At 41.6% G+C, this 12419-nt stretch overlaps 1 protein-coding gene across 6 annotated transcripts in view; it reads left to right on the forward strand.

Annotated features, from left to right (window-relative positions):
- LOC140458136 (voltage-dependent calcium channel subunit alpha-2/delta-4-like) overlaps positions 1–12419 on the forward strand; it is a 491615-nt gene that overhangs the window by 174960 nt on the left and 304236 nt on the right. For all 6 annotated transcript variants that reach the window (XM_072552257.1, XM_072552261.1, XM_072552258.1 and 3 more), the window contains 2 exons: positions 6883–6954; positions 11620–11681. In XM_072552257.1, the coding sequence (XP_072408358.1) occupies positions 6883–6954; positions 11620–11681 (134 nt within the window). The remainder of the gene's footprint in view (positions 1–6882; positions 6955–11619; positions 11682–12419) is intronic.

Below are 12419 nucleotides of genomic sequence, written 5' to 3' on the forward strand. Positions count from 1 at the left end.
TTTTCACTTTGCAATGGTGAGTTGTCCATTTAAGGGGGATTGTTGCTTGTTAATGACTTTATTAACTGTACATCTCACCTCATTAATATGCAGTTTCCTATTCTGCCACCTGCTGAGAGCAAATTAGATACCAAGAATTCTTGACATGGAATTCAGGATTGGCACCCAGTGACAAATCTCATTGTTGGCTGTGAAGACTCTCCATATTGCTTAGCACCAAATAGCATTTGAGGGCATGATCCATGGACACCAGTTGCACCCACCCTTCAGCCACAGAGAGCAGCAACCAATAGTTGCCAATCCCTCAAGATTCTCATGGCAACTCTCTGATCCACTTCTGATGCTTCACAAGTTGAGGCCTGAATTTCAGGACACATTAGCAACAAAAATTGAAAGGCTGCTGCAAGAACACTCTTGTGCACAGGCCCAGGAACCCAGCTCACACATTCGACCAGACTGCATCTCATGGTATCTAGCTTGTCTTCTTAGTACTTACTTACTGAGAGTCTCCATACATGCTTGCAACATCCCTGCCACACCTTGCAGTGCCTATTGACACAGTCACACAACCAGGCACATTGCCTTGCTGGTCAACAGTCCTTAGTCTAGGGACATCAGTCAGTCAGGGAGTTCCGATGAGCTCAATGTAAGGCAAGTGCAGTCTGTCTTATCAGTCCATGGGATTGGACAGTCAGGGGTCCAGTTGTGCTGTCCTCGATTAGGGAGTCCATTCATCTAGTCTGGGAGTGGGTCAGGGTTAGTCCTGTGGTTCCAAAGTGGTGAGTTTGGGGAGTAGGGCTAATGCAGTCGGGGAAATATACAGACCTCAGTCGGGGCACTGGACACTTCTCATTCAGGGCTGTCCAGTTAGATTACTTGAGGGGTAGACCATCGTCAGTCGGTTGATCCACCAGACAACTTGGGGTGGGAGTGTGGAATGGAGGGGAACAAGGATTGTGCTGCAGTTACTGACAGGAGACTGGGGAACCTATCTGTGTGGATAAGGGGCAGTGGTCTCGGGGTTGGGGGGAGTTGATCAACTATACATTGTATGCTTGGGAAATTGTAAAGCATGGATAGGAACAGGATAATGCTGATGCAGGCTTCTGTTCACATTCAGGAGTATTCTGGCTTCAGGTAGGGGATAATATATAATCACATCCAGCATGGCCATTTTATCTGCAGGGACTGAGAGGCAGGTGGGCATGTGGAAATTCATATAGATGATTGGGTGGAGAACTGGGAAGGTGTGAAGCTATTGGGGTCTATGGAGGGTGATCTGGGTTTCTAGGGATTCACCAACACTGAGAGGTGACGGCTGGGATACATAGCCCACAGAGAGCTCAGTGCCACTTTCCATGTGCTGGAAATTGAAATTATGCAGTAGAAAAGAAAATGTCAGTCACCACACCTGGAAGTGGTTGGGTAAGTGTCTTAACCTGTGAGGGATGGAGTTGCAAGTTACACTGATGTGAGACTATTTAGAGGGCAAGAACGTTACACACAGACATATGTATTGTACAAGAGCAGAATCTGCAGGGTCCCTAAACCTTGACAATCCTAATGCATTGGCTCCCTGTGTGAATATACATCCTTGCCCCAACTATTGCTGACTACTTCGTTCAAACAGCAATACTTTTATATACAGATGCATGAGAGAGATGTTTGACTAGAGGGTCAATGGTGTCAGCAAAACACATTGCTCCAGATGCACCTGCTTCCATATGCTACACCAAGTATTTAAGATGGACATCCTGTATGGAACTGAAGACAGGTGTGTTGGCAAAATTATATTCAAAGCTACACAGAGACACAAATAAGCAGATGCATTGCAAAGCTACTTACATTTATGGAAATGTGACACTTTATAAACAATGCATTGTCACCAGTGCCACCAAATGCCCCTCTGTAGATTCTTTTCTTATGCTCATTACATCTCAGTGTAGTTCTTGGTTCCACAGTTAGGGTGAGGGAGACTGCCAGAGGTCAATGGAGGACTGTATTGGATCTAGAGATTCAGGTGGTGATCTCAGGTGTGTTTATGTCTGGTGGCCCAGACTTGGTGATGGACATGCCAGATGCAAGTGGCCCCTCCGCAACTTCAACTTCTGAAGGTTGGAGGGAGACAAGAAGGGTGGGGGTGATGGCCAACACCTCTGGAATTTGCTGAGAGGAGACTCCTGAGAGGCCAGAGGGGCCTCTTGACACCACCGTATATCCTTTTGATAAAAGAGCACCTGGAGTGAGTGCCAGGTTCCCTGTCACCACACCTTTGATAATAAGGACCAGTAGCTAAAGTGGTGGAGTGTAGATGTGGACATGTACCCAGCAGTGCCTGAACCTATCTCTCCTGGACCTCTCTCTTGAGGCAGTTGGATCTGCATAGCATTGCTGCATTTCACAGGCTCTAGGCTGTGAAAGCCATTGCCATCCACATTCTTGCTAGCTGTTGCCATTCCTTCCTCTGCATGTGTGGATGAAATGCCTGACTGATTTCATCCAGGGATCCTCCAAGTGCCATTGGCTTAGACAGCCATCACTGTGAGGTGCTCACCAGATTGTTGTCCCACACTTTCTGAACGTGTTGTTACCAACAATATTACAGGCAATAGTGGTAGTGCATGAGCCTTGAAAGGTGGTTCAGCAACAGAGATAGTGAGTGTGATGTAACAGTGAGAGAAGTGTGGCACTTACCCTGGTAAAATGGGAAAAGTCAATGATCTTGTTGCGGCACTGTTGGCTGACTCTCTAGTGCAAGGAGATGGCGCAACCTGAGTGGCAGCCTGGACCTAAACTGCCAGTGTCTGGTGATCTAGGAAAATGTTGGCCCTCCTTTGGATCAGCCCATCCACTGTGGCTTCTAGGTCACTGCCTGAGAATCACGACACCGTTTTCCCCTTCTCAGCCTTCTTTAGAAAGAGCCTCTTTCAGTGAGTATGGCAACATTGGAGCACCAGTGCTTGCTTGGATGAACAGTGGCCTTTTAAAAATAATGCAAGAGCCAAATATGTCAGTGAACGTCTGGTGACTAGCAATTTGTCCAGCCAAGGTGAATAGTAGAATTAAGCTGGATTGGCAAGGAGGGCCACCATAGGAGCAGGGTAGGTAAGGTCTCCCTGGGCCTCAAGGAGAGAAAGCCTCCAACAATTGCCAACTCCTCACAATCCTCAGGCTGCGTAGGAAGCACAGATGTGCATTGCGGTGCAACCAACAACTTACATTGAAAGGCTGCTGCAAGAACACTTTGTGTGCAGGGACAGATTGGATTAGACTTCATCTCAAGCCTGCACACTTACTCTCTTAGTTTTTGCTCACTTACACTGTACTTGCATGCTCAGAGCATCCATGCTTTCATGAATTAATGTAGTTACACAACCAGCCAATCTGCTTTGCGGTCAGCAGTCCTATCAAGCGGGCAAACATCTTGCTGTATGGCAGAGTGTTAAGTAAGTTTTGCATCTACATATCTGCCAGCAGCTTACACAGCAAACACATAGCAAGCAGGTAGCCTTAAAGTTTTAGAAAAGCAGTCCTGGCTGAAGCTAATGGAGGCACACGTCAGTCAAGCATTCTGGCAGAATAAGTCAAGGGCATCCCCCAATGCCAGTCTAGGGGTTTGGCAATGATTAGGCATCCAATGAGGCTGTTCTGTCAGTGTTCCATTCCTCTGCAGTCCAGGGAATGGTTCAACCTCAGGTCTGTAATTCCACAGTGACCCAGTCCGTGAAGCAGGACATTGTTGGGGAGATTGATGAGAGTTTCGATAAAGTAGTGGTTGTCACATTCATCTTATTCGCGAAAGATCCCTGGTTCGAAATTCCGCTGAAAAAGCGCTGCTACATCAGGTGCGGTGGCACAATGGTTAGCACTGCTGCCTCACTGTGCCAAGGATCCAGGTTCAATTCCAGCCTTGAGTGACTGTATGTGTGGAATTTGTACATTCTCTTCATTTCTCCATGGGTTCCCTTCAGGTGCTCCAGTTTCCTCCACAGTCCAAAGATATGCAGGTTAGGTGGATTGACCATGGGAAATCGTTAAACTTTCCATACAGCCAGTCATAGAGCTGTATGACATGGAAACAAACCCTTGTGGGCGGCACGGTGGCACAGTGGTTAGCACTGCTGCCTCGCAGCGCCGGAGACCCGGGTTCAATTCCCGCCTCAGGCGACTGACTGTGTGGAGTTTGCACATTCTCCCCGTGTCTGCGTGGGTTTCCTCCGGGTGCTCCGGTTTCCTCCCACAGTCCAAAGATGTGCAGGTCAGGTGAATTGGCCGTGCTAAATTGCCAATAGTGTTAGGTAAGGGGTAGATGTAGGGGTATGGGTGGGTTGCGCTTCGGCGGGGCGGTGTGGACTTGTTGGGCCGGAGGGCCTGTTTCCACACTGTAAGTAATCTAATCTAATCTAATCTAATGTGAGGTTATGGAGATAAGGTGGAGTAGTTGGCTCTTAAGAGGATAGGCAGACTCGGTGAGCTGAATGGCTTATATCTGCACGAGAGGGATTCTTTGATTCAATGAACAAAAACCAGTCAAGGAAGAATTCTTGTCAGGGGATGCCCAGTTAGGTTGCTTAAGGTGGTAGGCCATAGTCAGTTCATCAGATCTGCCCACAAAAATTAAGGTAAAAGAGGGAGGAGGCATGGGAATCACAATCCCGAGACTAGGTGCTGCAAGTTGTGTATAGGAGGGATGACAATTGTGAAGGGAGGCAACTGTATTTGTAAGGAGAGTTTGGTAAATCATGTTTGGGAATGGGATACCGTTAGAAGGGGATGCATCCACATGTGGGAGCACTGTGCCTTCAAGAGGGAAGAGTGCGTGATCACACCTGCCATGGTCACTTAATTGGTCAGAAAGATGAGCAGGTGTTGGCTCATGGGTTGGGTGGAGACCCTGGGGAGGTGCAAACCCTAAGGGCTCATGGGAAGGACAACATGGAAGGGTATATGGATGTTTGGGGCTTTAGCTAGAGGCAGAGGCTGGAACCACTAGTTGAAGAGGACTCACCGTAGCCATCCGTTGTGCTGGAAATTGAAAGTGCACACTGGGGAAGCAAAAGACTATAAACATACTCAGTATGCAGATTAGGTACATAATAGGAAGGGTTGTGAGGGATATGGGGGAGTTGAAAAACGTGGTGCTAGAAAAGCACAGCAGGTCAGGCAGCATCTGACAATTCCTTATGAGGGTCTTCTGCCTGGAATGTTGACTCTCCCGCTCCTCAGATGCTGCCTGACCTGCTGTGCTTTTCTAACACCACATTTTTTGACTCTGACTCTCTAACATCTGCAGTCCTCACTTCTTCCTTAGAGTGATATGGGCCAGGTGCAGGGAAAAAGGTCTAGTTTAGTTTGGGAAACTTCATCGGCCTGGACAAGTTGAACCAAAGGGTCTGTTTCCATGCAGTATAACTCTTTGACTTTTGTGTCTTGACCTGCGAGGGAGGAGGCAAACAGTAATTATATTAACATCAGAAGCATACATAATGATGTAGTAATGATATCAGAGCATATGATTAAGTGGAGAGAGCTGGAAGCGAACAGAAGTTCTAACCTAAAGTGAAGGGAACATACCCATAGATCAAGCTATGTGTAATGAATTCTTGCAGAAAATTGCATGGACTTCAGTAGGATTATTTTGAGTGGCTAAACAGACTTAAATCCCAAACATGTAACAAAACAATTTTCATGGTTTTTGGTATGTGCCACCACCAAGAACATAAACCACTCTCTTTCCTTTTCAGGATTTGTTAAGGACCACTCCATCCCAGTCATCCTGGTCCACTTTTTAATCACATCTAAATCCCATTCTCCTTCCCATGGAACTATTCCGTCTAAGTACATCCGATTCTACAACTTCTATTTTCTCTGTCCTCACCATCCAAGTTACCAAGCACTCTTTCCAACTGAAACAATGATTTATATGTTGAATTAAATTTAATACACTGTATCCACTACTCAAGAGGAAGCCTGCCCTACACTGAGGAGAGATTAATTGACTGCCTTTCAAAATATTGCTGTCCAAAAGCATGACCGTTTTTTCCAATGTCATTTTACTTTGTCATCTTTTTCTCATAGTGACCTCTCTGTCCTCAGATCCTCTGCATTTCTATTTAGGCTAAATGTAAGCTTGAGGAACAGTACCTTAACTTCCAAGTAGGTATTTTACAACCTTCTCAAATCAATATGAGGTTCAACAGTTTCACTCCAGCTTCTGCCCATAATCTAGTTAGTTTTCATTGCACGTTTCAGTCTTAACTCTTACTCTTTTATTCTTTTTTCCTTTTCGATTGCAGCTGTCATTTCTGCTCCTGACTCATCTTTTGTTTCTTGTCCCATTATCGCTCCTTTTGAGCCATTAGATCCTTCTGACGTTTAATCTTTCCAGGCTTCCATCGTATCCCAAACTTACCCTTTTGTGTTTTTTGTTTGCACTGCCTGATTTGCTGAATATTTCGAGCATTTTCTGTTTGTTTTAAACTTCCCATATCCCCAAGATGTTGCTTTTCCTTGGGATTTTATTGCAGCTTTTACACGAATACCTAGCTCTTTGATTGAGCTTTCTGTATGAATATTTGAAAATAGCAGAATAGTTCACTGTTGTTTGCAGACATGGTAGCATTCTCCCAAATTGTGAAAGGTGAATTCTACATGTTTCTGTGACCTTCGTGAATCATGAGATTCCAGGTATGCTGAAGCTATTTTACTGGTTCTTCCTTCACTCTGAGGTGATGCTGTTAAACCATACAGACATCCTCAACTGCCAACTTTATACCATCTTTATCAAAACCGTATATTTACTTTGGCAGGTTTCAGGAGTGCATAAAGTTTGTTAAAAACTGGAAGTAACTTACTTTCTGGCAATTTCTCTTTCATATGTAGCTCAGAACAGCTATGGTGAATGGTGAAACTGGATCATTTTCAATGAATGTTAAAGTACCTGTTGATGAAGGGGTAAGAGATGCAATTATTTTTATCATGTTCTATTTATGTTGGATGCAAAGTAATGTCATCTTCATGTTTTGGAAATTATAATAAGTGCACTTGCACTCACCAGATAGGGTTTAGTGAGGCTTGACTTTATTTACTTCAGTCAAATTTGATTTACAAATCACAATTCCACACAGGGATATTTCATATCTTGGAACATCTGCAGCATACTATGAGAGCAAATCTCCTGGCAAGAATAGCTACAAGTACCAGCAGACTGGTTAAGGGTTTGGTGATTTCTCTCCCAATCTGTGTTTATGTTCTCCTTGCCCAACCGCAGCACAGTTAAGGTCAAAGATGATTTTATGAGGAAATGAAGGTACATACAATAAATTGCCAGCGATCTTATGCACTGAAGACTTAAGGTGTCCAGCCCTGCAGCTCTAAAAATCAGTGCAAAAGCAACAAATTTGAGAAGTATCTAACTGATTGACATCCACTGAGTGTATAAACTGTGGGTACATCACTACAATAAGACTAACAATACAACAATGTGCACTGTGTTATGGACTAGGCCAGATCACTCAAAACATTCTTAAGCAGGCAGCCCAGACCATAATTTTGCAATTTGTTTCGGTAAGTGTCCAGTGAAAATTGCCCAGAGTAAGATAGCTAGGTTAACTATTAGATTTTAAAACAGACAAAAATTTATTCATAAAATTACACAATGAAACACAAAGAACAGAATAAAGAACCCCGACAGAACTCAGTTTATCAAACTAGACTTAATTATGCTGTTCCGAAGATACACAGTAGTGCCAATAAGCAAATCCCCTTTAAAAACCAATATAAATGGAACATATGCTTACAAGTTGAAATTGAAGGGCAGAAAAGAGAGAGAATTTCCACACAGCTCCCTGTTGAACATTCCAGTTCAAGACTGAACTAAACTGCTCAGCTAAGCTAGACCTGACCACTCCCCCTTCATTACACAGGTCACTTCTATAACATGACCACTTTGACCTGAAGTCTCATCTGTTTACATATAAACAAAAGGCCTCTCAAAATCCTTTTCATCTCTGTACCAAACCAGACTGATCGGACCCCAGCCCTGTTTATTGCCCCTCTGAAAAAAATCCAGGACAGAGTTTCCTTGAGCCAAGGAACAGCTTTTCGATAAAAAAGAGTAGCTTTGTGACAACTGTTCAGATGAAGGTGGTAACCACTGCTTTAGTTACCTCCCTCTGCTGCATGCTCTGAATGGCACATATGTGTTTTTTTACCTTTCTGTGCCAAACAATTCTGACTGTCTTTCCTTATACACTTGTAACTGTAGATTTATCCCAACATAAGAATTTAACATTGTTTTTCCTGCAAGTCTCCTTGCAGTTTCATTGCTTTTCTTCTCAACTGGATTTGGACACACTTCTCCTTTTAACCTACAGCAGGACTGTGACTAATGCAGCAACACAGCAGTTACTGTTCCTAATGATGTGAACTTTTATGATTAGTAATTAATAGATACAGCAAACCATGCAAGTAGAACTTTATATTTAATATAAATTAAGTTGTGATTCAATCAAGAGTTAAAGGGTGAAAGTGAAATAATATGTCTTCTACCCTTTCTGATCATGTACCATTTATGACAGGCAGGCCATCTTAGTGCCCCACCTATAGACTTCTGCCAATATTTTTCTGTAATTACCGACTTGCTGATACTGGCAGAATCTCTTCATTTATTTCCTCTACCACCCCACCCACTTTATGAAATAACAGCCAATCAATATGATTGTGAACTAGGGATATATACCAGCTATCACTTTGTGGGCTTCTTAATAGAGAGCTGCTTCAATATTCTACCCTTTGGTAGTTTACCCTTATATCAGGAATAATTGACCACTACCGTAGTATCTGCAGCAGATCAGAGCTTTCTAAAGCTTCCAGGTATCCAAGGATTTTCCATCTTCAGGGATATATTGATAATATTGTGATTATACATCAGATGTCACTTTATTGTTTGTTAATGGAGTTACAAAAGTTGAAAAATATAACAGAAAGCAATTGCTGAAGTTTGATTACTAGCAGAGGTCGAAACATGGTGTCCTTTAACAATTGTGTCATTGTCTGGGGTCTGAAGTAACTGTCACCAAATTGTAACTTATCCAACTGATAAATTCTGATTTTTGGTTGCGAATGATAAAAGTTACTTTAGCGTGCAATGTCGATGCACAAGATAGAATTGTTGCATTAACTTGTTTGTTTATACAGATCTGTTGTTGTTGTTCTGTGTTTAGTCATCTGAGAGATATTGGTCCCAAATGGGCTTTGGTTTGGCTCACACTGGAGTTTGATTTAAAGGTGAAAAACCAGTGATGTGGGCCCTGATAAAGCATTTGAAGTAGGTTCTTGTGACAACACTATGTCTTTAAAAGATGTAGTTTGTCCTTTTTTGTGTGAAGAAAGGTTAAGACAGTGTAGCAATGTTGTCTGTTCAAAGCCAATAAAGTAAACAGCTTGTGAAACCTTGGATTTTTAAAAAAAATTAAAACAATAGACGTTACCTGAATGGATGGGGTCATGCTCCCACTGAACCAGAGTTTTTAGTTGTGGCCTTCAGAAGTTGCTGGATTCTTGAAACTGGATGTGGAAACTCTTATTCCTCTATATGTTATATCTAAAACCTTGGGTTCTCTTCCTCCTGCTAGAATTGCATGCAAGACAATCTACTTTACTGAATATACCTTTTCCAAGGATGTGTTTATGGGATGAAACAGTTAATTAGTAGTAGACAATGTATATTATTTTGTTAAGCATTTCAACAGAGTTACAGTTTAAGTCAATTCTTTTTTTATTTTGTCTGTATTGTAACTGTAGTGTAAAAATAAGTTGCATTTTGCTTAAAGTTAAGATTTTGCACCAATTGAATTGTATCTGGAACACAATGTCTTTAATTTACCTTTAAATTAAAAGTTAGAGAGTAGGCTATCTTCTTAGTATATTTTTGAGGGTGTGTGGTCTGGTCCATAATATTACTCTTTTCTGTGAAGAAACTCCTGAGGAATAGCAAAACATTTAGAGTGTATTTTCTCTCCCATAGGTGTGAACAGCATTTACATAATCTCTAGGTTATCAGCATATACCACTAAAATTTACCTGGCTAAACTTGTGTAGTGTGCCCATCCTGGTTGATCTGCAGATATTAAGTTAATGTCAGAGTGAGACACTGGAGTCACATGTCAGTCAGTTCAGGTAGACTTTCAGATTCTCCTTGCTAAAGGACATTAGTAAACCAAATGGGTTTTCACAACAATGTGACCACTTTCATTATCTTATGCAAGTCAATAAATGAGCAGAGTGATTGAATTAAACCTTATGATTTGCCATGGTGACAGTAAATTCACAACTTTTAGTTTGTTGAACCAGTACTATAACTACAAGGTCACTATAATCATTGCTGAATAAGGCACCCACTGTTGACAGAACAAGTTAACAGAACGTCAAATTTCCGTGGTATGGAAAGCTATCTTAGTATTACATTAATTGCAAAATGACACCATTTACCTCAACTGCGAGAATGATTGCCACAAGTTGATCAGCAGAACACACATTGATAAAGAGTGCGATGCTGTCATTCTAATTGCATACATAGCTGATTTTGTACATTGCTAGACAATTATAAGAGGATAACATGGTTAACATGTCAAGATATCTATATATTCTGAATGAGCTAATGTGCAAAGCTTTCTGTACATATTCAAACACATAATGTGTTAGAACCCTCACTGATATTTCATTCTTTTTATTTTTATTCTTTTTTCAATTTTGAATTAAGAGCTGGTAATGACTGATGGACTTTAGGAACAGCCTGCGATAAAAGGAAAAGAACAGATCAAACAAGCTTTGTTTGTTTTAAGGCCAGCCTGGAGGCTAATTTCAGGCAGAACCTTGATTAACAAGTTTCTAGTAGACCCAGTGACCCCAAGAAGTGTATTTTAGTTTAAACAGACATCAGAGGTTGGCTATTATCGAAGTCAGTATCTGGTAATTGATTCTGGCATGTCTGGAAAAGACCCCACAATCAAACAGATGGCAGTTGCTGAATAGTAATTGATGCTTGAGGTAGAATCAATTAATCAGGCTAGAACCACAATTAAAGTTGTTATTTAAAACTGTATTTTCTGAGAAATGGTTCTGGGTTTATGCTGAGACAACATGAAAATTTGCAAGTTTCCTGCCTAATCTGATGCTCCAGCTTCTGGAAGTCGAATGAGTAGAAAGCTGAGTAACAGGTGTTGCTGCCTTTGCCTGGGTGAACTGAGAAGGTGACCCTGATCAACATTTTTGAAAACCAACCAAGAAGTGCACATTTATACCTTGAAACATTGCATTGTGAAAATCATTTAAGTAATTGTTAAGTCTTTTGTTTAAGATATGAAACTGGTGTCTGGAAATTAATTACACCCAAAGATTTGGGTTGGTTATTCAAAAGTCTGGCTAGGAACCATTACAGTGACTATTTGGGGGTCTTCAGTTTAATCTTACGACACTTCAAATAAAGAGGCATAGAGCCTGAATTGATTCAGCTATCTGTCTCCGTGGTGTAACAAATATAAGTGTGTCTCTTCAGTTCTCTGGTAAAATATTCAATAAAATCCAACTATTCTTAAATCTATCTTTTTACTCTTTCAGAAACGTGTCTTGTTTCTAACCAATGACTATTTCTACACACACATCGATGACACGCCTTTCAGGTGACATTCTGTTCCCATCTCTGTGGTTATCTAATTTCTAGAATATGTAGCTTATGAATAAAGGTATATTTTTAGCTTAAACAAGTTTAAAAAGCAAAGAGAATAATGTGGGCTAACCACCCACTACGATGGAGTGCAATAGTGTGTGTTAATGATTTAAGAAGACATAGGAAAGTCTTCTCTGCTTTTCGACACTGCTCCAACTCTCATACTCTGATCTGTTGGACTGGTGACTAAAAATGTCAAACCAAATGTTTATTGATGGCTTCATTTGAAAGCAACAGGCAGGAGATTGAACTGCAGTGGAGTGAGAGAAGGTGTCTAGTATGTTCTTCCCGAACTTTATCAAATTCAAGGCCATTATTACTACTGCTATTTTTCATAATTCAGCTTTGAGGTTCAGCTTTGAGGCAGTACAATGGAGGATAGAAAGCAAAATGTTAATTGAAAATATATTGAAAGTATATTGAAAATCTGCAAGAAGGATAGACTAATCTGAAATATTCTCTCTGAGCAACCTACCAGCCACTGCACATTTCCCAACTAGCAGAATAACTCACAACAACCACAGAGAATACTCTCAGGATGAGTATTTATTAGATTAGATTAGATGCCCTACAGTGTGGAAACAAGCCCTTGGGCCCAACAAGTCCACACCGACCCTCTGAAGAGCAACCCACCTAGTCCCATTCCCCTACATTTACCCCTGACTAATACACCTAGTACTACGGACAATTT

The sequence above is a fragment of the Chiloscyllium punctatum genome, chromosome 32 (genome assembly GCF_047496795.1).
Source record: "Chiloscyllium punctatum isolate Juve2018m chromosome 32, sChiPun1.3, whole genome shotgun sequence".
Classification (NCBI taxonomy): domain Eukaryota; kingdom Metazoa; phylum Chordata; class Chondrichthyes; order Orectolobiformes; family Hemiscylliidae; genus Chiloscyllium; species Chiloscyllium punctatum.